Source organism: Epinephelus moara, chromosome 1 (genome assembly GCF_006386435.1).
Source record: "Epinephelus moara isolate mb chromosome 1, YSFRI_EMoa_1.0, whole genome shotgun sequence".
NCBI lineage: Eukaryota > Metazoa > Chordata > Actinopteri > Perciformes > Serranidae > Epinephelus > Epinephelus moara.
The window spans coordinates 43,724,790-43,751,555 of NC_065506.1; the positions used below are offsets into that span (position 1 = coordinate 43,724,790).

General features: G+C 39.2%; 1 protein-coding gene across 1 annotated transcript; it reads right to left on the reverse strand.

The window, feature by feature from the left end:
• Positions 1-690: 690 nt before the first annotated feature.
• On the reverse strand, positions 691-18,909 carry LOC126391459 (inactive serine protease PAMR1-like). The gene is made up of 11 exons (XM_050046252.1): positions 18,606-18,909; positions 14,377-14,538; positions 14,078-14,203; positions 11,022-11,136; positions 9,669-9,890; positions 5,994-6,202; positions 5,675-5,869; positions 5,367-5,433; positions 3,658-3,908; positions 2,225-2,562; positions 691-1,538 (listed from the first exon to the last, which is right to left on the reverse strand). The coding sequence occupies exons 1-11, from the start codon at positions 18,739-18,741 to the stop codon at positions 966-968; spliced, it is 2,394 nt and encodes a 797-aa protein (XP_049902209.1). The 5' UTR covers positions 18,742-18,909; the 3' UTR covers positions 691-965.
• Positions 18,910-26,766: the final 7,857 nt, after the last annotated feature.

Sequence of the window (26,766 nt, forward strand, 5' to 3'; positions counted from 1 at the left end):
ATGCAAATAAGGGAAATCTATTGTTGCATTCTATTGGCTGTTTAAATATTTGTGGTCTTTAACAGAAAAGTAAAACATGCAAATATTTTATCTAGAATTTAAACTATACACACAAACAGAATAATAGCTCCTAATATAAACTTAGCAGAAGATAAACCTTTGCCCTATTTTGCATATAATAACTTAACACATCTTGGAAAACATCTATGTTTGGGATAGTCCAAGGTCAGAGGCCTGGAGCTGGCAGTGATCCAGTGATTTGCTCAAGGACACTCCAGTAGGAAGAAGAGTTTGAAGTGTAGGATGGATGCAGGAGCCCGGCTCTAAAGCTGTAAATATAACATATTATATTCATGATAGCAATAGTAACTAGATGTTTAAATAAAAGTTATAAAGTGGAGTAACATGGACTGAGAGTTTAAAAACATCAAGACATAAGGACATAATAAAGAACGAGAAATACAGCAGAAAGAAGCTAGAAGCACACAGTGTCTAAAGATAATCAGTAAATTAAGGAAGACTTATAGATTTCTCATGCCAGTGACAATGTCATTAACTTAATTGTATAATGTTCTAACTGGGCGAAGTGCAGTGCTGAGATAATGAGCATTAAAGACTCAAAAAGTACTTGTTGGAGAAGCAGTCTTTATCTTCAAAAAATTTATTCTGAAAAAATAAAGCTCACAAACATCAGGTAACATTGAAAGATCATGAGCATGTGGGTGTGTAACCAGCTGATGTTGCGCTGTTTGAAGTGGAGGTGGCCCAAATACAGAACAATAACATGCACACATGAGAGATACAAGTAGTGTGCCAGTAAAAGAGTTCTCGCCTTACATGGTATTGACACAGATAGCAGGTACAAATGCTGTGTTCTCACCGTCCTCTTCGTCTGCACCGTTTCTACCAACTGTGAGATTTACCAAACTGGAAATAAATGAATGTAAGATTTTAGCTGAGGAAGTCTACTTCATGTTTTTCTCTATCCAGTCTCGAAAATTGGCTATCCATGTCTGAACTCTATGAGTCTGCTGGTGGCAGTTCTCGTCCGTAAAGCTTAAAGTCTCCAAACCAAGAAGCTGCCAGCCCGTGCTGGAGGCTCCCCGAGTCTCCTCGTGACCCGGCAGGACACCACTTGTAGCTGAAAACCCAGCTGGCGCAATTATGATACCTGGAATAACACTGGGACAAGGGCTTTGAGGACTGGATGGCTTTGTTATGACACACAGTTTGTTGTCACTGATCTCTGTGTTATGTGTTCCTCCTTGAGCAAATTCTCGTTCGCACTGAGTTACATCTGCCAACTCGACAAGTCTCGTCTGGCTCGAGGGAGTGTAGCGGCTCAGGTGCCTGTGATCGCTGGGTAAAATCCACCTTGCAGTGTAAGCCTCCTGCGCTGTCACCTCTCCACCTTGCACTTTGGGTAGACACACTGGCAGCACATGCTCACTGACCTTGGCCTTGTCTTTTAGCTTGAGCACAGCCACGTTGGAGTCCGGTGCAGAGTGAAAACTCGCATGGACTAAAATGTCTGAAACCTGTCGGGGCAGAAAGAGAAATGAAAATGAATCCAAAGTGAAAGTTGGAACACCTGAGAAGGCCTGATGTCACTGCGAAGGTGCCAAGTGTTGTTGGTTTTGGAATATCTGTCATGATTATATAATATGCATCAAGATGTGCAAGGAATTCTAATCCAAAACAAGTAGAGTCGTATCCCGGCAAAGCTTTAAGTGCACATCTAACTGCCACAGGATATATTCCTGTTCCATTTACAAACAAAAACCTATCCAGAAGATTATATTTATTTAATGAAGATCCGTTGCTTAATACTTTCTCACTACATCTGCTGTTTGATTTTGCATTCATGGGAAACTTTTGTGCACTGTATGATCTAAAAATAAAAACAATGATGAACATGGTTTTGGTAATTGCAACTTCAAAAGAAGTTTGGGCTTCTAGGTTATAAGTGGGATAAATGTGGCTGAAAAATATCTATATAACCAACCACCATGGAGATGAATAATTCAACAAGTAGTTAGGACCTTGCACATTGAAATACAGTCAATGAAGTTCTCTTGAACAACTAAACTCATATGCAACCTAAAAATCTAAGAAATATTTCAGCCTATGTCTAATCTGGCTCATCTAATTAAGGAAAAAATAACAAACATTTGATGGATTTTCACTCAAAACTGTGTCTTCTGATTAGCAGAACGCATTATACCCTGAGGTGCAGGCTTTTCAGCCGGTCCTTGGGTGTCTGCTGCCGTACGCCTATGACAACCTTCACTTGTGCTGGGTGAAGGGTCTGCTGCTTGTCCTTGTCGACCACACACTGAGCTGCCACCAGGACGCTACGCTGGCTGAGCAGAGCCCCGCTGCAGGCAAGGTACCAGAATGTGGACTCCTCTGAGGCCCCCTGCTGGATAGACAGGGTCACCCCATGGGGCCTGTGGGTGCTGGAAGTGTGATCAGGAGGTGAGCGGATGTAGACAGCTGCATGCCACGGCCATGGTGCGTCTGTGAGGTTGTGTGGAGTGGAAGTGTTGAGTTTGCCACAAGCTGTTGGAAGGGAACAGTCACAGAGGAGAGAGGCTTTATCAAAAATACAACTTCATGACAAATTGGCAGTAAAAGGTGTGCACAATATTGGTTTTAACCTTTCATGTAAAGACAAGGTAAAATGTCTTCTGTCCTTTTCCTTACATGGAAAACGTTTAGAAACACTCATACCTCTTTTTGACAGTCATGTGCTGGCTTGGCTCGGGCTTGTTATATTTGCTGCAAATGTTTTTCCACAGCAGGGCAGGTAAAGGGAGTTTACCTGTTGGAGGTGAGCTGTTTGCAGAGGTGCAGAAAGAGCCATCATCTCACTGTGGCTGTTTCTGCTTTCACTCTTCCTCCCTGCCGTATTATTAGACTTGCCTTTGTTGAAGAAAAGCTGCTAACAAAGCTCTGCTAATTCAGTAATAGCACTTTTCATTCTCCATAGATTCTTCACAGTAAAAGTCATTATTTTGTTATGTGTAAACTTTTATTGTGAAACACCAAAATACGGAAATGTGGAGTTTTTGAGCAGCAACTTCTAATACGGCGAATGGTGAACGTGAAACAGTAAAATAAAGCAGATATCTAAAGTCTAAACCACAGAGTTTCAGTTAGAAGATACTAGAAAGTACTCGGCGCGGCCAGGAGTGACAATGGAAAAAGGGTATTTGTGCAGAGTAAAGCTAACTGTTTCCCTCTGTTTTCAGTCTTCATGCTATGCTAAGCTAAGCTAAGCTAAGCTAGCCAGCTGTTGGTTGTAGCTTTATATTCGTCATGTAGATGTGAGAGTGGTATCAATCTTTTCAGCTAACTTTCTGCAAGACAGAGAATTTGTGTGTTTCCCAAAATGTCAAACCATCAGTTTAAAGAGAGCCTCTGTAAGTTTTGCTAAACAGAAGTCATTGTCATTGTCTTCATTTGAAGTGTGTGTAAAAGTAGTACAAAAGTCAAGAATTTGACAAAATAATCCTTACTCAATGCCTACTAGTTAGGTGTCACATGAGCTTTCAAATGCAACAACCATTTCCAAGGTCAAGAATAAACCTCTATATTCAAGAGTAATACAATCTATTAGTTAATTTAGAGAGCAATATCTAAAGTTTGCTCTACCTGGTGTGCAGGTAACATGGCGCCCACTCCACCTGCCAGACTTCAGACAAGTGCGTCGGGAGCTTCCTGTGTTGCGGTAGAGTGGGGATGCACATGTGTACTCGATGCTCGTGTAGACTTGGTGAAAGCCGTGAGGGAGCTCCACGTCGGCAGTGTCGCCTTTTTTTGATGTTAGTGGAATAAAACCAGCTGACAACAAATCGTGCATGTTGTACCTGGCTGAGAGGGTGATTCTTTGCTCTGGATTCTCTCTGTGAAAAAGAAAAACGTATTTCTTAATTGCTCCTTAGCTACAGTGTTTAGTTTCAAACATTACCAATGCACACTTAAAGGTACTCTGACGAAAAAGTCTAAACACAAGGTCCACTTACTGGTAATTTCCTAGAGCTTTTAATCACATTTTGTCGCCTTCATCAGCAGTGAGAGCAAACTCCATTACTAATTTCCTCTAATTGGACCTTGTGCTAATTTGTTTTTGGTCAAAATACTAGGCCTATTTCATGGGCCAATAATAAGCCTCCAAGCTTTACTTAAGGGTGCCTAATTTTGTATCAGTGCCCAATGAAAATTCATCAGAAGAAATTTGGGGATTTGAGGGCTTTTGTTGGTGCTATAATAAATTTATTTCAATGTCCAACAAAAGCATGAGGTTATGTTTAGAAAAAACAGAAAAAAAAAATGTTATCAATCAATCAATCAATCAATCAATCAATTGCTTTATTTGTCCCCAGTGGGGCAATTAGTTTCGCAGCAGTGGGAGCAACACAAAGTACAAAAATACACAAATACACACAGCATGATAAACACATTGTGGACAAGCCTAATAAATACTCACTCATACTCATGTTAAAAATAAAAAGAATTAAGATGTTCCGCACTAATGAATAAGCTACCTTTTCCTTCTGGCGTTTAGAAGAGAGACAGCAGAAGGAACAAAGGAGTGCTTGTATCTGTTTGTTTTAGCAAGTGGGAGTCGGAGCAGTGAACCTGATGGTAAAAACTGAAACTGTTGATGTAGAGGATGAGAGCAGTCGGACAAGATGGAGTTTGCTTTCTTAATCAGCTGTTTGTTGTAAAGGTCCTGTAAAGTTTCCTGTGCAGACCCTGTGATTTTACTACAAACACTAACAACTTTGTTTAGAAGATTTCGCTCTTTTACCCTCAAGGATTGAAACCAACAGATAAAGGAAAACGTGATCACAGAGTCAATAAAAGAACGATAAAACATAGTCATCAGGGTAGAGTCAACCTGGAATTTAGCAAGTTTCCTAAGACAAAAAAGACGCTGCTGACTTTTCTTAAAAATCAAGTCTGTATTTTTCTCGAATGTCATCTTATTGTCAAAAATAGTGCCCAGTTTCAACTGCCTGACCATCAATCACTGTGAAGTCAGGAGATGAGGGCTGCACACGTCTAAAATCAACACACATATCCTTTGTCTTCAAAACATTCAAAGATAAAAACGATTCCTGACACCATTTTAAGAAATAATCAACCACAGGACCATGGGAAGGTTATGGTTTGGCTCAACTTTCATACGGGAAGCAACAGCAGCCTCCCAGGTGAAAGTCTGGGGTTTGGTGGCCCCATCCACCTCCACTCCTGCCTAGTGGAGGTGCAACAGTGTTTGATGAGTTCGGAATGAGAACGGGCTTGATCGTCATTAGTATTGGATGAAATGAAATGAACCTGATGAAATAGTATCTCACCTGGATATCACATATGGCTTCACAACATTTTGTCGCACAAGGTCAGACACTTTGGGCTCTCGACATGCTGTAGGGAAACAAACAAGAAACAATTTGTTTTCTGTGAGATAAATAATTGTGCGCATAAAGTTAAGTTATTGAGAGTGAGTAGAAATAATTCTTCAGATAAATCAAAATCTGATAAACAAAATGTCAGACCAACTGTATGTTGGAAACGTTCTGTAACGTCCTCACAAAGAAATGACGTGGAAAAATCGACTACTTTGTGTGTGTGTGCCCAACCCTAATGTGTTTTTGAAAACAGCTACCTCTCACACACTTGGGTGGCCAGCTACTCCAGGATCCATTAGAGAGGCAGGTACTCTGGTGGTTTCCACTCAGGATGAAGGAATTTTTACAGAAAAACCCAATAACCTCTGCACCATCAGCTGTGTTAGGAGCCGGTCTGTGGTAGCCATTGAGCAATTTTGGTGGAGGGCGACACCGGACTCTGCTTGTTTGTCCTGTATGAGAAAGTGTTTGAGAGAGAAAAGGAACAAACTCCCACAAAAGACTGCATTATATGGCTTTTATACCTTACAAACATCAGAAATGGCGACTAATGAAGCTAGCAGGTGGAAAAAGTACCTTTTACACATGAAGGAACTGGGCCACTCCACGTGCTGTTAGGCAGACAGATCCTCTGCTGGGAGCCAGTCAGCTTGAAAGGTGGATGGCACCGGTAGTTTACAGACACAAGCTCCTGCTTTGGTCCATATATAGGCAGCAAATATCCATTCATTGGTTTCTCTGGAGGTGCGCACACTGGATCCTTGATGGCTGAAACTGGTGATGTTCTGGTGATAAATGAAAGACAAACCTCTGCTGCAATGCATAACTCAATTAAGTCAGTCACTGAATTCACATAAAAGGTATGAAGGTAATCACAGAGTTTGAAAATCCTCTCATTCTACAGTTGTTGCAGATATTGTGCTGCTGTTTAAAAGCACTGCTGTGGTATGTAAAAAAATGTTTTGCCTCTTGCTGCATAATTATGGCAATCCCTGAAGAGATTGCAATGGGACAAGGAACTGATTTCTGGGATTTTGAAAAAGTTCACGTGTGTTGGGAGGTAATGAGTATTTTTTTTAAATTTATTGCTTTAATATGTCATGGGGAACAACCTGGTCCCCTCCCACATACAGATACTTGGTCAGTGGCCCTCAGCATCAAATACCGATGCACCAAGGGCACCCTTTACTGATGGAATGAGATAATTCAGGCAGCGTCATGTTTTAAAGCTCCAAGCAATGCCGTAGTATAAAGTGCGAGAAAGTCTGCTTAGGGTGAGTGAGGTGGAGAGGTGGATAGGTCAAACAGACTCCGGACTTCCAAGTGTTGTTGTGTGATGCTTAGCAATTCTTTAGTAAGTAGAGATGATGGTGAGCAAGATGGCGGCGCGCATTTGTGCAGCAGCTTTCCGCTCTCCAGTTTGGTGCCTTTTTGTGTGTATGCTGTTTTTGTGCTGAGTTCTGTCAAGCAAAGTGTGTTTCACCTATTACACCTATTTATTTTACCCATTAAACATATTTATTGTCTAGTGTGAGGATTGGATGGTTGAATGTATGGAGGATGTGGTTTTAACTCCCAGCACATATTTTAAGCCAAACCATGATGTCTTTTTTTTTCTTAAGCATGCACTTTTGTTGCCTAAACCTAAAGAAGTAACCCTAAAAGCAAAAATTTAACCTATGTTCTAAGTTTATTTTGAAAAGAGTCTATATTAATGAGCGGAAACTGTACATTTCCTCAGTAAAAGGAAAAAGACACAATGCGTGTAATAAGCTAAATTGACACACTGTCCTTAAGTGTCCAAAACTGATGCTAGAGGGTTACCAGAGTGTCTTAAGTGCTACGTATATCGTAGGCAACTGGACTTGGTTGAGTTTCATGAAGACGTTTCACCTCTTATCCAAGAGGCTTCTTCAGTTCTAACTGACTGGTGCAGAGTCGCATGCTTTTAACTCTGTGTGGGTGTGAACCCTTAAGGTGCGGACACACCAAACCGACATCAAAGAACTAGCGGCGACGAAAGCCAACTGTTGTGTCGTCTACGTCGCCTCACGTCGCCTCACGTCGCCCTGTGTCAGTTGCATTTGAACACACTACACGGACTACATCCGACGGCCAAGTAGCACGTATGTTCTGCGCCTGCGTGAGAGAGAGCGGAGTGAAAGAGTGGTACATCCTGTCAGCCAAGGGGTTTCCTATCTGTGCAGCCGAGCACCGCAGCACCGCTAGCCGCTCCCAGCTAGCCCCGGCTCTCTGTTTGGATTCAAACAGAGAGCCGGGGCTAGCTGGGAGCGGCTAGCGGAGACTAACTGGCTGTGTTTTCCTCTGGTCATGCTGCGGCTAACGCTCCGCTAGCCGCTCCCAGCTAGCTCCGGTTTGTTATTCAGGTTAAAGTGGGAAGAAGCAGCGGGTCTGTGGGGCAGCTGAGTGAAGTGGAGCCTGAGGAGGAAGCACCTGTTAGCCCCGGTTTCACTACAGGCAGATTAACTCGCTACAGGGGTGAGGAAATAAAACCTGAACAGCCAATCAGAGTGATCTCTCTCACCGACAAGCTCCGTCGCCGATTCAACATGCTCAATCGGCTGAAAAGCCGCCGACGCTTAAGTGCCGATGGTGCAGGACACACCGCAAAAACTAGGGCAACAGACGCTCACCGACGGCCCGACTTTGGTCAACGGCCAACCGTCGGCTTGGTGTGTCAGGGCCTTTACACCATTACACCCTGACAAAGACCGTAGAGTCGAAACCGGTCAGTGTTTTAATGTAAGCAGCCATGTTTTGAAATAAAGGCTTTTTAACTTAATTCAAATGCATCTGTTCCTGCTCCACGCATGAGTGCCTGAAGTTCATTTTCATTTCATTTCATTTTGTCTGGGGAGGGATCTCGAGACTGCGTTGTAGGTGGCTGATAAGTGGTGTCGTAGGCCACCTCTTCTGTTTAACGATGGTCATTTCAGTTTGACGTAGATGGCTTCTTTCATGCCTCTTTCAATACATCTATCCTCCCTGGCCAAGATGTGTACATTGCTGTTCTAGAAAATATTGCCTATAATATAGCACCAACATATTACCAGAGTGGCATATTTTGACATGTAGGGCCCCTGACCATGTGTCGGTACTTGACAAGTTGGGAGTGAGAATGTGAGGAAGTTACTGTAGCAGAAGGTGGCAGCAGTTTCAAAGATATACTAAACCCCAGCCCCAGAGTTTTTGATGTCCAAAATCCCAGAGATTGTCTTTCTCAGTTTCCAAAATGGGATGGCCTTCATTTTCCCTAAACGAGAGCCAGTTTTCAATACTTTGAATCTCAATGGAAAACAAATTTTGACTGACATTTCTACTAATATTACAGTATTGTCTGCATAAAGAAAGAGCTTACATGAGCAGGCTGATTTTAAATCGTTAAAGTACATAGAAAAAAAGAAAATTGGTGCTAGGACACTGCCCTGGGGCGGCCAACAAATCCCAGGTTTTTGACTGGACAGCATACGAAACAGTTTGAGATCAGAGCTGAAGGAGGAAGTGAATGAATCCATTTCATTACAGCCTCTCTAAAACCACCACCTTTTAGTTTAGTCTGTTTTTATATTATCATGTAGATGTTTTAATAATTGTTTCCCCCTGAGAATTAACTAATGCTAAAATAACTTCATTTGACTTATGGAAGTAATCTTACAGAATTGTGGCTAAAGGCGGGGCTCGAACACCCGCTGCAGCAGCACCACTATGATATGTTCATGTTAGCCAGCAGGAGTTAATGTCCTGGAGGGTAAATACTGGATAAATGGCACGCAAGTTAAATGCATAATTTGCTTCAAAGAGGGCAAATGGAGAGGTATGAGTATGATTAATCTGTGTCTCTGACTGTCCGTCTCACATCGCTGCCCTGTATAGGAGACTGCACACACACACAGCGGGATGAAGGAGAAAGGTCCTGGAGCACATAAGGTGTATGCAATTTAAGAGAGGTGCTGCACGCATGGAGGGAGCGCAGAGTATCATCTGTATCATGTCTTCATGATGAAGGTGTCTGGAGTAAATACCTGCAGTATATCATGAATGGGAATAAATCAGGCTGATACATGCATAACCTTTTTTTATGTGGATTCCACAGAGGAGACCGCCTTAATGCAGCTCAGCATGTGGATGAAATAATACTGCTTTGGCAAAAACATACCTGGAGCTTTTAAAAGAAGTAATTCTACTAGACTGCATTACACTGGTGTTTCTGTTATTGTGTCACACATGTACCTGCCTGAACGTTCCTGAAAAGTGAGAACAAATCCATCAAAGTTGTTGTAGCCATCTGAGGCGAACAGGATGTGTAAGACGTTCCCAGAGCTTTTTATTGGAGGAGGCAGCAGATCCCCACAAAACCGGCCAATCACAGGGGAGCTCAGATCGTCGCCATCACGCACCTCGATGTAGTCATAACGACAGTTGTGATCAGGCTCCAGGCTGAGCAGTGAAAACCTGTAGTAAGAGAAGTTAAATTGAAATGATTTTTCAAGCTAATTCAAAAAAAAACAACACCAGTCTTCTAAGTCCAATTATGTGGACTCACGCAGAGCTGTCTATCCTCTCTGCTTGTGCTGCTGATGGTGCTATGGCTAAACCACTCAATTATAATAATCTCACTCTTTTTGCATCTGAAGAGCCTCCTCTATTTCTTTTTTTTTTGTCAGTGTGCAATTTTCCCCTGAGATGGGACTGTTCAATTTTGGCTACATGTACCAAAACTCTTGAAAAGGCGAGATTCAAGGGTGCAAACCATTTAACAACACTGGGAACTAGGAAAACTAGTATCCAGCGCACATAAACAAGCAAATCCTTGAGCTTGGCCTGTTTCAAAGAAAAGGATTTTGAGTTAAGTGAACTGAACAAAACCTGTCACAGGTTATACTCATCACATTAATCCAGTTAAAGTTGTGAGCTGTGCTTTTGCAGGACACTGTGTGTACATCTCAAATTATGTGCCGTGGATGTTTTTTTAATTGCACTCAAACCTAACACCAGGTGAAAGAAGTGGCATCTCTATAAATATTTTGTCAACCTTACACTGACTTTAGTCTAAAATAAATCCTCACTCTAAACCATTCTCCACTCCAGTTGTTTCATTGATCCTAACACAGACAGTAAAATCCCTAGATTGCTTTCCTCACTGTTTGTCAGCTGAAGTCACTTTAATAACAAAATGACTCCTGGTGCTTCTACAAATAAAGTAATAATCTGATATTTTTTCTAGTTTCATACACTGATTACTTTTCCATGTTTGTTCTGTGCACATGTTTTGTTTAAACACATCTAACTGTCGCAGATGCAGGTGCGTTGAAGCTGATTCTCTCTTGCTCAGCTTCCCAATTTATTGATCATACTAAGGTTTTAGTCCCTCTGGACCTTCGTCAAGAGTTTTTTAAAACCATTTTTTACAGCACTGATCTTATATAGATAGTGCCTCGCCCATTTCATGTGCACAGGTGTGGGACAAACCCACCGCTGATTAATCATCACACACCTGTGCACATGTAACAGGTGGAGCACTATCTGTTTAAGATCAGTGTTCAGTGTTTTATGCACATGAAAGCTTCGAAATGAGGTACCCACCTCAGCTCGATGCTTCTGCCCCTCTCCACTTGCACTGTCCATTCACATCTGGCGTTTATTGGGTAGCTCTCCATGGCTATGTGACCTTGAGCCCGGTGAATGACACCTCCACATGCTACCCACAAGAGAACTGTAATTACTTTTACTGAGTAAATTCACATCAAATCAAATGTGTGTTTATCACAGGTGCACTGAATATTTTTATTGTTTACTGCAGGACTATGGAAGGAAACGACCAAGCACTCAAGGGCATTGTTTAGGCTGTTCTACAGTAATGTTACATATCATGCCAACAAATAATATATGTACCTTTTGTCTGGAGTGCATGGAGAAATTAAAACTAACCAGGAGGAAGAAAACTTGAGTGTTTTAGTCTTATTAAGAACATATGGTAGTGGTGCACTTTAGCCTGTTGTGCCTGAAATGAGTATTACAACAACAACAAACACAAATTATAAAATAAATAAATAAATAAATAAATAAATTAAAAAAAACACACCAAAACTTTTTTTTTTATCTGTGGCCTAAAAAAAAGAAATAAATAATAATAAATAAATAATAACAATTATAAAGAAACTTAGAAAGATTATCCTGGTTTTCCCAAAGTAAAAATAGAAAATGAAATTAAAAAAATAACAAAAAATAAATAAAAATAAAGGAACTCAGAAATATTATCCTGTTCTTTACTCATGAACACAGACCTGAAGATAATTGATCAGATTAAGAAAATAAATCACCCAATTTTTTCCTCACTTATTCAGGGTTTCTGCAGAATGTGACATGCTGTGCAAGTGGACAGATAATTTCCCAAAAAATGACAGCATGCAACCAGCCACTTCAATAACCATTATTATAATCATATTCATGCTGGCATTAGTGCTCTTCAGAGTAATGAAAAAAAAAACCCCAAGATACTGGAAATTCTACATATTGATTTCTGCTGGTCCTCGATACTAAAACGTTCCAGGGCGTGGGCTGAGATTAGGGTTTGAGTTGGCATTTAATTGTTAAAGGTTAGGAATTCAGCAGTCTTTTTGTACACACACCTTCGCTTCACATTATTAAAACCATGATCCTTGGACCTATACAAACTCCAAACAGGATGATTAGGACAACAGAAGTTGAACAATGGCACCATGCCTTTCTTTGTGTTTGTTAAACTGATAGTACGTGACAGAGAGGCATCCGAGTGGCAGTTTCCCCAGGGCCATGAAGAAATAAAGAATGGAAAAATATCATGAGAGTGAATAGCAGGAGTGGCAAGCTGGTTGACGTGTTTGCTTTCCTCTATTAATAGCACAACGTTCCTGTGGGATTTTACCACAACACATTTAGTTTAACTTATGTGGGAATGGCAGCAGCTGCAGCACAGTGCTGATAATGATGCTCTCAATTCTCATTAATATTTCAATATTTCACTGAATCTAAACTACGACTACAGCAGTTGACTCTAGTTGTAGCTCGGCTGAAAGCAAACAAAACAGCGTTGTCGCCACCAAGTGTCAATTTGGTGTACTACAAATATGGACAAACTGCAGACCTCAGCCCCAAATCCTTTCTTACATAAACTCAGTTTACAATAAACCTATAATTTATAATATTTACAAATGCTGCAAACATGAACAAGGATTTATAGCTCGTCAAAACATCAAGTCACTGTCAGTATCAAAGAGTCCTGTCAGTCACTGTGGAATGACTCAGTTATCAGAGGTTGCATTTACCGTAGGAGCTCATTTCATATGTTGAAAAACCAGATAACACTTTATTCACTCCTATATTTAATCTCACTATGGGCAGATTGTAAGACAACAGCACCCTGGACACAGATATGCAAAGGGCCCCACCTCCTCTCCTACACAGAGCGAGACACAAAGACTTATACTGCATCTCTCAGTTCAGTTCAGTTCAGTTCAGACAACTTTATTAGTCCCCAAAGGGGCAATTCAATTGATCAGTTCTCATAGTTGTTATGCATCTTTATTTGGTTGTGTCTCCTCATTGTTTTCTGTCTTTTTGGGGTAATTTTGTGTATTATTTTATTGTTTTGTGTGTCTTTGTAGTCGTTTTGTGTCTCTCTGAGGTAATTTTGTGTCTTACTTGGGAAACTTTGTGTCTCTTTGAGGTAAATTTGTGTCTTTTTTGACTGTTTTGTGTGTCTCTATAGTGGTTTTGTGTCCCTTTATGGTAATTTTGTGTCTTATTGACAGAGGTGGGTAGAGTAGCCAAATATTGTACTCAAGTAAGAGTACTGACACTTTAGAACAATATTACTCAAGTAAAAGTNATATAACTCAAGTAAAAGTAAAAAGTATTTTGCATTAAAACTACTCTGAAAAGTGCAATTTATCCAAAAAGTTACTCAAGTAAATGTAACTGAGTAAATGTAACTAGTTACTACCCACCTCTGCTTATTGAAGGAGCTTTGTGTCTCTTGAGGTAACTTTGTGTCATTTTTTATTGTTTTGTGTGTCTTTGTAGTTGATTTGTGTCCCTTGAATGTAATTTTGTGTCTCACTGAAGGAACTTTGTGTCTTATAAATGACACTTTGTGTCTATTTGAGGTAATTTTGTGTATTTTTGGTCAATTTGTGTCTCTTTGTAGTTAGTTTGTGTCTCCTTGTGGTTGTTTTCGTGTCTCTTTGCAGCTATTTTGTTTCTCTTCAGTTCCTTTGAATCTCTTTGTGTTCTTTTTGTGTCCCTTTGTGGTCATTTTGAGTCTCTTTCTGGTCAGTAAGTGTTAACTGACATTGTGACATTTTACAGGTGAAGGCTGGGGGTGGGGGGCACTTTAGGCCCATGTGCCTGTGCCCAGTGGGCTTGTTCAGTAATCCGTCCATGAATCTAATGTAATGTAATCCAAAAAAAAAAAAAAATCAAGCCTTCAGCTGAAGCGTTGTATATGCTTTATGAGAACTAATCTGCACCTCTTCATACTTGTATAATTAAATTTTTCTTAAAAGTATGCACTGTGTGATCTATTTTCTCACGTCAGCAAGAATAATTCTTTGGTAAGTTAAGGCCTTACAGCAATTCTTCTTTACAGCAATCTAACTTACTTCTACAGTCCCCTCCACTCCAGCCTTGGCGACACTCAGTACAATACTTTCCATTGACAAAGAAGTTGTCATTGGCTTTCCATGTTCCATTGTGACAGGTTTTACAGTTCTCAAACAAACTGCAACCTGGCAAGGACAAAAAGAAACAGAAAGAAGTTGAAGGTAACACAAAAACAATCATCCGAAACATTTAGAAGTCAATTTGCAACTTTTAGTCACTGACTAATACAACACCTAGTGATTCAGCATACTAACCAGTGACCAGGTCATAGATTTTAAAAGCAACAATGCGAGTGTACCTGGGTGAAAGATACAGGGGTCACACTGATTCAGAGCATTGCGGCAGCAGGGAACAGTGTAGCCGACCTTCGACCCTTTTGAGGGACACCGACACTGGATCAGGTGGTACTCACAACACGGACGACACATGACGCTCCACTCAGAGCTCGGGCAATTGTCACCTGTCAGAGGTGTGGAAGCAAAACAAAAGACAGAGGCATCAAACTTAATAAGCATTTTGAATGCTATACTTACGTTTCATGACACGAAGGACTGGACAAACTGTTGAGCTGTTAAATCTGTCTTGGTTTTGTGACTGATGATGCTTTCAACCTCAAGTTGGACTGTTGTTTCTGAACCAGTCTTCATGTTTTTTAGCAGCCTGTGGTTCAACATGAACCTGTAGTTGCTCCCTAATGGAGCACTGTGAGAGGTATTGACCTTAAAATTGATCAGGTCCTCGAATGTTTTTACAAATTGAGCAAGAAAACTGTGGTCTGTGTTCTTACAAAGGGGAACATAGCCCTTGAAATGAGACCTTTTCCTCTAACATGTCTGAAGCATGCCGGTCTATGCTTTCCCATTTTGTGTCTCTTGAATTAAAGCCATAACCTTACTTCAAAGGATATTTAGAGTTAAATGCAATGTGGCAGCTATACACAGTGGCCTTGGCCCCTGTCTTCCCACTCCACATAAATTCTTATGGCTAACCCTTGTTGTCTCTGAATAACGACGACTGTAGCATTATTGGAACTAATTCTACACTAAAGAAGGATTTTAGTGTGAAACCAAAAAAAGGCAGTGGTTTTATTAATCCTAAATCCCAATGAAACAGAGGTGTTCACAGTCAGTGCCCAAGTGGCTTGATCTAACCCTTCCTGGCCCCACCCTTATTGGACGAACCCACCATATGAGGGTTACCTAGTTGGACTAAACCACTCTATGGAGGTAAGGTAAACCAGAGAAGGAAACTAGACTGAGATCTAATCCTTACAGAAAAATAACAAACATGTAAGTGCAAGAAATATTTCAAGGTGAGCAATCATTCATATACTCTCCCCCTAGTGTCTGGTCACACAGAAAGAGGAAGAGACTAAGCCCTCTACTTCCTCTTCATACCAGATTGCCAGTGACCACAATAACACTGGTGGAAAGAGCGAAATAATCACAAGTACAATACATCTCCAAGATTATTACACACTGCAAGAACAAGCGTGTAAACCTGCTTAATGAAATCCTACTTCATTTGACATTTTATGGATTCAATTAAAGATAAGCTAACTAACTGGTTCCACCCTGTGTCTCACTAGGCACAGGTGGCCTGATCAAGCTTGATCACGGTGATTGCTGTTGGGAATCTGCACATGGATGGCATAGAGGGAACTTTTTCACAACCTCTTGAACAAACACAACTTATATCCAAGGGAAGGGGAGTAGCTGCCATAAGAGAATAGATTCTCAGTACTGTAGGACATTCATCTTTTTCAAAAGTACTACCCCAGGTTTTAATAGATCTGGGGAAAACTGCATTTTCCTACCCTGCACCTTGGACATGGAACAATCTTCAAAAAGATCTAAAATTAGAAACACTTATATCCATCGATGGGCATCATAAAGAATGTGGTAACAGGGACATGTGCTTGTTTTTCTTGAGAGGCCACTATGTTTGAATAGTTATTGTTTTATTGTGGAATTTTGTATTATATGTTGTATTTGTTGCATCTTAAATGTGTTTTGATTGGCTGCTACCTTGGCCAGCTCTCTTTCAATCCCAATGGGACTTCCTGGTTAAGTAAAGGTTAAATAAAATTTAAAAAATATATTTTACCCCAAATAGTTAGAGGGAGAGATTTTATCTGTCAATATCATATTTGGCATTATTGATTACTTTTTTTCAAACTAAAAGGGGCAATATCATCTATATAGGACTTTAGAGTCACACCAAGAGAGCACACTCCATCAGGTAACCATTTAAAGGACAAATCAGCAATATATTGTGTAAGGCACTGAGCATTTCAAGGTAAAGCCTCTGACTTATCCAAAACAATCTTGTATCCTAAAATGGCCTTCACAGTCTCAGAAATATATCTAAGGCACGTCAGAGAATCTGATAATGTTAATAAGATATCGTCTGCAAAGAGATGTATTTTCATCTTTGTCACTGGGGCTACATTTCTTTTGATGCTATGGTTTTCTCTGATCAATGTGATTTTAGTAACAAAAAAAGAGTATAGGACTCAAAGGGCAATCTCGAGGTGTCCCTAATCTTGGTTTGAATGGTTCAGAGACTATACTATTTGTGATTACTTTGGCTTTACAGTAGGTGTTGAGTATATCCATATATTTGGACCAAATCCAAATTTGTTCAACGTTTTGAAAAGGTATGACCATTCGATGCAGTCGAATGCCTCTTCAGCATCCAAATGCACTGCAAGAGTTGGTTCAGCTGTGGAATTCAACTGTTTTGGTCAGTGTGAATGAGTTTAGGTGGCAAAGATTTTTGCCTATATTTTTCTCTCTGAATTAAGTATTAAGATAGGGTGATATCCTCTGTAGTGTAAGTGATCCTTATTAGGATTAAAGTAGGACCATGATAAGAGAAAAATATGTTGGGTAAGGTATGGACTCAACTACTGAGCCCATCATTGCTGGGGAATTGCCAGTGGCCATGTTGGTGAAGGCAGCTAAAATCTCAGCTTGAGAAATTGGTCTTTCGAGATTTTCTGTATTTTCAGGGGATAAAGTATTGGCAAAATTATTTCACTGAAAAACATTTCTAAATCATCAGGTGATGGGTGAACTTCTGAATAATACAGTGTTCTGTTCCTTGAAACTTTTATTGATGTCTTGAAGGGATCTTAATATTTCACCACTTTCTGATCTGATTTCAGGGATAAGATGAGAAAGTCCTCGCCTTTTGGGCTGACAGCTCTCCAGCCTTGTTTCCATTTTCAAAGTATTTTGACTTTAAACAATACAAATTAAATTATCTCTTTTTATTTCTAGCTTGTTTTACAGCATATCAGTGTATAATGGGTCCTTCTTTGGGTTTGTTGTGAGCTGCTTCCAATACAGTATGTTTCTTGTGTAATCATTTAATATTTGGCTCTTTTTTCGGATAAGCTGATAAGCTTTGTATGCTTCCCAGACTTTTGCAAATGACTTAACCAATTCACAGTTTGCATAAAAAATGTTTTAATATGAATTCTTCCAATCAAATTTTTATTTAAGAATAAAAAAATATTCACTTTCCACAGAGAGAGTTTAATGGATGAAGACAAGGCCAATGTTATGGGGCAGTGGTCACTCTAAAGCTCCAAGCATACTTCCTGAGTAACCCAGAAAAGCATCTATCCTTGAGCATGACTTGTGGGGGTTTGAATTCAAGTATAATTTCTAGCCTCTGGATTTAATAATCGAATAATAATAATAATAATAAACTGGTGCTGCACTGGGTTAAGACACTATGTAGTCAGTTGTAAAAATACCTTGATGAAGACTCTCTAGTCGAAACATGTTGGTTTATACATGTATTAAACTACAACCAGAGTGCCTGGGTGGATTTCTGGACTGCCTATCTATACCATGGGCTTTTACACTGAGTGAGCTGGCCAGTCATTGTTTTTTATCTTTATACTTCTGTTAGTTTCAGTATGGGAACAGCATTTATGGACGCCATAGGGCTCCTGAATAACTTGCATAAGTATAAAAGCCCTTTCATCACACTATCAGTGAATCTCCTAAACTCGGGACATAAGGATTGTGTAAAATGAGGGGCAGTGTTCCATTTATTTGATCGCACTTTATGTCTGCACTTGTCTGTGCTATGCAATTCATGTCTGATTCTGTATTTTTATAAGGCAGGCTTTATGTCCAAGACAAATTTCCCTAGGGACAAATAGAGTAATCATGAATCTTTAATGCTCTCAGTATTATAGAAAAAGTACAATGACAGAAAAAGCCTTATGATTACATCTCCAAACTGTTGTTCAAGTAAAAATATCAGTCATGTTATTTCAGGGAGGCACATAGAGTCTGTAGCACGAACCGAGACAAGCCTTAGCAGCAGAAGTGACTCATGAAATAACTCCACAGTTAGTCAGCAATTAAGTCACCAGACCTATTGCTTGTTAAAAGTTAGCAACATTTTCACAAAGAAAAGACCATATGATGTTAAGATTCTCTGAGGTTGTGCACAGTAAGAACAGCATTAATAAAAAAACAACTTCAAGAAATGTCTTAAACTCACCATGTGGCCAAGCTGTTACACAAAAGCAGAGATTTAAGAGGAGGTAGTATATTCTGGGGTCCAGAAGAGGTGACACGGGCACTTTCCTTGTGAGGAAAGTCAGCATGTTGGCTGCCAAGCTCACTGCAATAAACATCTAAAGACGTCCCCAGAAAATAGTTGCAGCAGCGTTATCTACAGATCTTCCTGTCTGCTCAAAATATGACGTAGCTTTGGATGATGAATTCTCCCATCTCAGCACAATGACAGATCCTTAACCCATTCCTTTCCATGATTCACTCGTGAAAGCTTGTTTTTGCTTTAAAATGGTTCAGTTCAAATCAGTGCAAGGTCTGCAACCAGTTCCTGTTTCTCTGCTCGTGTGAGTCCAGAATGAGTGCTGTGCGCTGCATAGTCACAGGGGGAAAATACTAGTTGGCAAAGGAAGTGGAAAGTGCATTTGAGGGGAATAAAGACATGCTAATGAGGAAAACAGTGTAGAGTGATGAAGGAAGTCCAGAGAGGAAAAAAAAATCCATCTGTCAGTTTACTGAGCAGAGAACAGAAGTGAATCTCTCCGTAGCAGCAACTTAGATATTCAAAAACAGTCTTTTTTCCTTGTGTCATGTGAAAGAATACATATCTGCAGGTGCATCAAGCCAAGTGTGTTTACTGATGCTTCATCATACACCAGCTGTCACACCAGTCACGACAATTTCACAACTTCTAGGCAGACAGATAACAGATGCCCTCGATGTGAAATGCTTATGATGTCAGGCTCCATAGATTTGCCAGAAGCAATGAGGCTGACAGGACCGTCACAGCCCATTTCATGCCCAAGGTTACTTTCCATTACCTAAGCCTTTACCTAGGAGTTTCCATGTTTTCATATCTGCTCTCATCCTCTCCATTACAGCAGGTTGTACGCAGTCAGATTAAGACTGATAATATTACATGACTTCAGCTGTTGTTTGCGCTTCATAAAGACTGTTGTCTTTTACCTTTTTTTTAAAAAAAATAAATAAATAATGATAAATATGGTTCTCAAAATCTGCATTTGTGGGAGATGATTGAGAGACTGGAACTTTTAGCTTACTTATTATGGTACTTTAAAGGTCCAGTGTGTAGGATTTAGTGGCATCTATTGGAAGAAATTGTATGTAATATTCATAACGATCTTTTCATTAGTTTATTACGGAAGCGTATTGCATTCCCTTGACAAATTAAAAAAGCCCTGTTTTTCGTGGCAATTTTTTTCTGTTTTTTGTGGTAATTTTTTTCTGTTTTTCGTGGTAATTTTTTTTTGGATCAGTAAGGGTAAGGCACGTAATTAGTTACACACAGGGTATGATAATCTAGCTATGTTTTCGACTGCATTCTTCTAGTGTAGGCCTATCGCTCAATGTAACAGGTTAGGTTAGTAACAGGTTATAAAATCATGCCCATACACGTTTGTCAGCTAACGTTGTTACAACCTGTTACTAACCTAACCTGTTACATTGAGCGATAGGCCTACACTAGAAGAATGCAGTTGAAAATATAGCTAGATTATCATACCCTGTGTGTAACTAATTACGTGCTTTACCCTTACTGATCCCGTAGTTGAAATTGTCTAGGAGCAGGAGCACGGATGCAAAATACATCCATGAGCAGGAGTCACCATGGAGGCAGGGGTCACTTGCAGGTGCCAGGTGGGAGCTTATCGCGAGAGTTTCAAGTATCTCGTCTCCTTGTTCAAAAACAGGGAAAAAATTACTCAGAAAAACAGAACAAATTACCACGAAAAACAGGGAAAATATTACTCAGAAAAACAGAAAAAATTACTCAGAAAAACAGGGCTTTTTTTATTTGTCAAGTGAATGCAATACGTTTCCGTAGTTTATAATCTAAGAATGATTGTGTTTTTGTTACCTTAAAATGAGCTCGTTCTGTATCTACATACGAAGCAGGTCCTTTTTCACCACTTTGTATGTAAAACCTACACACCTGACCTTTAAAAATATGCACAGCAAATGTACTTAGTTCTCTTTTGATTACATTATTGTTGGTATACAGAAATATAACAGTGATTTACATTATGTAAGATGAGAGATAAGATAAGATACACCTTTAGTGATCCCACAATTGAGAAATTCCAGTGTTACAGCAGTCAAGGGGAAAGCGTCAGATTCAAGATTTCAAAATTTAAATACTTAAAAAACTAGGCATGCATAAAAAAGTACAAAAAATACAATGAAAACCAAATAGATCTTGCACATATCGTCAATGCTCAGTGAAAATCATGAATCTCCAGATCTGATGCTGAATTTTACAGAAACTTTAAAACCATTACATGAAGTTTTCCTGTTTGAGTTGAGAAATGTCATTCGTGAAGATACACCATACATCAACTGGAGTACTTGAAAAATCAACTGTCACAAAGCTGAGAGCAGGGCTGGTTTTTTTTGTTATTAGCCCAGGCCTTAAGCAATAACCTAAGGCTTTTTTTGTTAGACTTTTCTTTTAAAGCTTCATGTATATAGTTTTGACCACTAGAGGCCAGACGATATCCATAATAACTTCATGGTGACATAGCCTTAACATAGTATAATCCTACATTGTTAAGGCTAATACATTAGCAAAGAACTGCTATTTAACTATGTACACTAATCTACTACGTCTTTACCACCCTCCTGGAATAAATGACATCACGATGGGATCTAATCGGCAAAGACTTGTTCACATTTCTCATACTTATATACACATGTAAATAAATATTCTTTTCTCTCAGAACAAGTGTCTCCTGATTGAATTTAAGGCATCCATTGGTACCAACCATGTAGGCATAGCTTGTCTGGAAAAGTCAAAATAATGTTCTAAATTTTGGCAATGCAACAACTAGCATGGCCATTTTCAAAGAGGTCCCTTGAACTCTAACCTCAAGATATCTGAATGAAATTGGGTTCTGTGGGTATCAATGTGTCTCCCCTAAACTTGAGAAGGCTTGTTTCCAGTAAATGTTTTGTTCCTTACAATCAATGCACTCTTGTCTTTTTAAGGAAAAGGACAATCAGCCTATGTGAGAGACAATGAATCCTCTCACATAATACAGATACGTAACACATTAAAACAGGATTGTTGGAGAACTCAAAATGTTAACTCTACTCTACATCTGATAATTAGTAATATTAATTGTAAACTAAGAAACTAAACTATATCAGTGTGCACTTCCTTAACGTTCCATTTTGTCATAGATTTCAACTAGCCTATAAACTTCAACAGCATAGTAGAATTCCTGAAATTCAATTATGACTTTTGATCTTGGTGTGCCACCCCCAGATTTTTGGTCACCTTATCCACCAATTTCTGCAAAAACTTTTGGACGTTTGCTTGCTAGATGTTTGACTTTTTCCTCACAAGCTCGTCTTTGGTGTCTGGCAGCTAGTGTGAGACTCTGTCCAGCTTGAGTGTGAGAAAACGTGTGGGAGGAAGGGGGGAAAAAATATGTGAAAATTACTAATGTGTCAAAGAAAATGAAAAGCTGTAATTAGTGTCAAATGAGATTGTACAAATTATAGACTTACCATAGATATTGGCTGTATTTCACTTTTAATAAACTTAGAAATAATTATCAGGGCATGCTTTCAAGTTGTCATTTTAGCACATACAAAAGACTTCAACATAAATGATATGACCCTGAGCATACACAGCAGGTGTGGATGACGAACTATAGTCAAATTTTAAATCACACTGAAGAATGCGTGGTCAGGCAAAAACTATGGATGCCAAACCATGACCCATAATATTCTACTGCATGAGAACTTCTTTAGTCTAAAGAACTGGGGCCAGTTGCACAAAACACCTTAAGTTAAGATTTTCCCAAAAGTCCTAGGTAAGGTTTCCTCATAATAAAATCAGTTGCACAAAACACCCTCAAGTCTTGTCCTTAAGGTTTGCTGAAAATGTTCACACAAGTATGGTCTTCTCTTTCTCTTGGTCTTATACTTAAGGAATCCCTATAGACCGTTGTACAAAAGACCTTAGTGACCAAAGCATGCAGGCATAAAAAAATGTAAGGTACCTCTCACTCTGTCTTAACTGCAACATGACTGAGTTTACTGTGCGTTCTATGACTGTATTCCTCCAGAGGTATAAGCCTTTCCTCCTCTAACCAATATGGGTGTCTTGTCTTCTTTTCTTCTGCCATTTTTCAACTCTCTAACTACAAGCCAACTTTGTAATATGATAACAGGAATCACAAGCATGAGTCCAAGGAAACAAAATCTCCATGGAAACTTTTACTGCTGTAAAATCTCTTTCAACGCAGTAAATGAGTTAACGTTTTTTCCTTCGCGAAGGAGACCTTTGAAGAGATGCTGTGCAACTGTGTAGGTCCCTCAGCTAAGGAGAAATTAAGCTTTAAGTGTCATACTTACGGAGAAATCTTAAGGTGTTTTGTGCAACTGGTCCCTGGGACCCAGTCTGAAGAGTCTGAAATCCTGTCTTATCTCAGTTCCAGATCACATTTAGGATCTTTGCTGTTACAGAAACATTTCCTAACTGCATTTAGGGGGAAAAAAAATCTTATCTTATGATCGAACCATCCTAAGCAGCACTGTTGTTAGATCTGATGGAAAAGCTATTCAAACCATTATGATGATGCTTTAAATCTCCTGGGCCATGAATGAATGGATATAAATCGACTGCTAGGACAATTAATTTTGAATGTGATGGATATGCTATGTCCGGCTCTGGTAAGGCCCACAAGGACTGGTGGTGCAGATCACAAATACACTTTGTTTCTTTGCTAAGGGTAAATTCAAGTGAGTTTTTTTGACCATGATAGCAGGCTAGCTAGCCCGTGACAAGAGAGAGCTGTTCATATTATGGCTTGTCCATCATGTGTAGCCTACTGGTACATTCTAATAAAAAATACAGGCATTCTTGTTAGAATAGATTTGTCTTGTGGCCAGAAACACGACTCCGAATGAATGCCTCTGTTGCTCAGTATGAGCATGTTGCGGCGGTATTGTGTCACTGCGGTGTTTGCAGCTTGTTTCGCTGCCCTCAAGTGGAGAAAAAAATATATATATACACAGGTTTAAGATGCATTTAATCACAACAAGGGTCTTTACAAACATAAGGTATTCAACTCTCACTGCATGTGCATGGAGGATGTGTTTCTACACACTGCAAGACGATACTGTAGATACGATTTTTAACTGGTTCCAGCAGTAATGAACTCTCGCATCAACAAAGTGACAGCCACATTCTGACCACCACTTTGAGCTGACACTTATAAAGAAGCATGAGTGACTACTTATGATACCCGCAGCCTTTGAACTGTCAATCACTACTGAAGACTCTGCCTCGTCCTGTCATGTTGAACCTGACCCAACCAGACATGAGAGAGAAAGATGAGGAGAGGGGGGGATTATGTATTCCACATTTCGACGCAGTTATAAAACTTTCATTGGTGTCACAAGGCCACATTCACTGCTGAAATGAGTTCTTGACATCAGAGACCAGTGTTTTTTTGGTACATGTAATTGCCCATGGTGCTCTGTCAGCTATTTTTAGCCCCCCTGTTGCTCAGAGAAATATTTCATTTGGAGCCCAGAGACTCTCATCCAATCCTGCTCCAACATCCACTAACCTCCCTCACCTACATCCAGTGATGACAATAACCGAGCTGCTCACACTGGCAGTAGTGACACACAGAGGGGACACCTCACTGAAACACACCTTAAATAAGTCCCCAGAAGTAGCAGGAATTATGAGGGCAGATAGATATTAAGCTTTGCAGGGGTTACTGATCTGTGAGTGTCCTGCAGACAACAGACATTAAGTACAGTGGTTAACATTAAAAAAACAAATTGGAAAAAGAAACTGTTGACTGTAAATATACATTTGTTTTTTTTTCTAAATGGTAAATCCTCATGTAAATATGCTGAAATGTGTCTCACCAACTGTGTCTCACCAACTCTAATCTCTAATCTAAAACAATTGTCTAAAAACAAATTTCTTGGAATATTAATAGATAATAAATTGTGCTGGAAGCCACATATGAACTACATCAAAACCAAAATATCAAAGTCAATTGCAATACTATTCAAAGTCAAAGTTTTTTTTAATAAAACATCATTATACACCTTGTACTGCTCCTTTATTCTTCCATACATAAGCTACTGTGTGGAAGTGTGGGGAAACACGTACAAAACAAACACAAATCCAATCTATAGTCTTCAAAAAAGAGCCATAAGAATTGTAAATAAAACCACTTACAGAGAAACAACAAACCCACTCTTTATCAAATAAAAAGCTCTAAAATTTAAAGATCTGGTTGACTTCAAAACAGCTCAAATCATGTATAAAGCTAAAAATAAATTATTACCTAACAGTATCCAAGAGTTCAATCAAATGAGAGAAAATCAGCACGACCTGAGGGGAACCAGTATATTTAAGAAACAATTAGTGAGAACAAACACAAAATATCACTGTATTACAGTTAAAGGAGTCACCTTGTGGAATAATTGTAACAAGGAACTGAAAGAATGTTCATCATTAAATAAGTTCAAACGAATGTTCAAAAACAATATACTGAAGGGATATATGACGGAACAGGACATGTAGGTTGTCCTGTTGTTGAAGTATGTCTCATTCTGATTGCAATGTTATTTTTATGGATTTCTTGCTTGATTTGTTTGAGTTGTATGTTAACGAAGCGGAAAGCTTAAGAATTTAGGTTCAACATAAAGTTTCAAGATAAAATATAGAAAGAAAAAAGGGGTAGGACTAGATAAGTTCACAGTAACACTTCCTTCCTGCTCCTTTTCGGACGTGAAATATGTAAATATGTTTCCGAGTTGTATTTCTTTGTTTGATTGTTTTTTTTGTTTTTGTTTTCTTTGGTTTGTCTTTGTGACTTGCTGAATGGCTGACCTTAACTTTACGCAACTTGATTATTCATGTCTTTCATTTTTTATTTCTTTATTATCATATTTTTATTTTAATTTTATTTTTTCTAACCAAAGCTTGTTTGTTTCTTTTAAACATGTCCGAATAAACATTATTCTATTCTATTCTATTCTATTAAAAGTTACAAGAAAAAAATCTTAAACACATGCTCCACTTTCTGGAGCTGTACATTTCTGGTAAGTGGAGCTAGCGCTAATTTATTGCCAGCTTCAGGTCAAACATGAACGTTAGTGCTGAGTTTAAAATAGTAGAAAGAGAGAGAGTGAGATACAAGACCTTTTTAATTGAATGTAAAACAGATGTAATCGACTTGACCACTGGATAGTAGTCTCAAAAAATTAAAGGGAATATTATGTTTCTTATTTAAACACAAGTATTAGAAATTTGCTCGCAGATATAATAAACTGTTGGCACTGTATGCTTCTGCAAACCACTATTATGTTTTACGTATTATCTCAATGTTTCTAAAGTGACACAGTTTATGAGCTATAACAGTTTTCCAGAGGTGGATGGGATCCAGCCGTGTTGCAGACCACTGTGGGAGACCAACAGACGCACTTAGTTGTTCCTTAGTGAGTCACAGCAGGACTTTATAGCCCCCACACGTGGATGTTTTTTAGCAACCCATTGTTGTTTTTCCATTGGGAATGGCGTCATTAAAAGTGGTTGCTATTTTACCAAGACATCACTGTGTTTCCTGCTGGGCCAAAATCATAACTAAGTGGTTTTTGTGCCTGAGCCTACCCACACATTCACCACAGCACTGTTGAAACATAAGGTTTCAATGTATACACTACATAATAATTAGGAGTGGGGGAAAAATCGATACAGCATAGTATTGCAATATTTTTTTGTGGCAATATTGTAATGTCACACAGTGCCAAGAATCTATTTTTTGATTATATAGATTATTTATATTACAAATACAAATTAAACTTTAGGTTGCCGACTAGAATAGTAAAGTAAATTGCTTTTTCAGTCCACAACATACATTTTACAGCTGCAAACAAATGGCTGAGGTGAGATGAACAGACTGAAAACTTTATCTGATTAGATGAAACAGATGTTCACAAAGTTTTCCTTTGGTGACATAATTTACAGTTTAAAAAAAGGTGATAAATCACGATATATTTTATCGCAATAGTCAGCTTATCTCAACATATTTCAAATCGCATTGATATTGTATTGTGACTTAATTATGGTGATAATATCATATCGTGGATCC

Excerpts from the sequence above, each read along its gene's own strand:
- LOC126391459 (XM_050046252.1), bottom strand. The coding sequence starts at position 18,741 with ATGTTTATTGCAGTGAGCTTGGCAGCCAACATGCTGACTTTCCTCACA. Across the intron at positions 9,891-11,021 it reads GGCAGAAGCATCGAGCTGAG|GTTTTCACTGCTCAGCCTGG; the intron begins GTGGGTACCTCA and ends CTCTTACTACAG. Across the intron at positions 5,434-5,674 it reads GCCACCCAAGTGTGTGAGAG|CATGTCGAGAGCCCAAAGTG; the intron begins GTAGCTGTTTTC and ends GTTTCCCTACAG.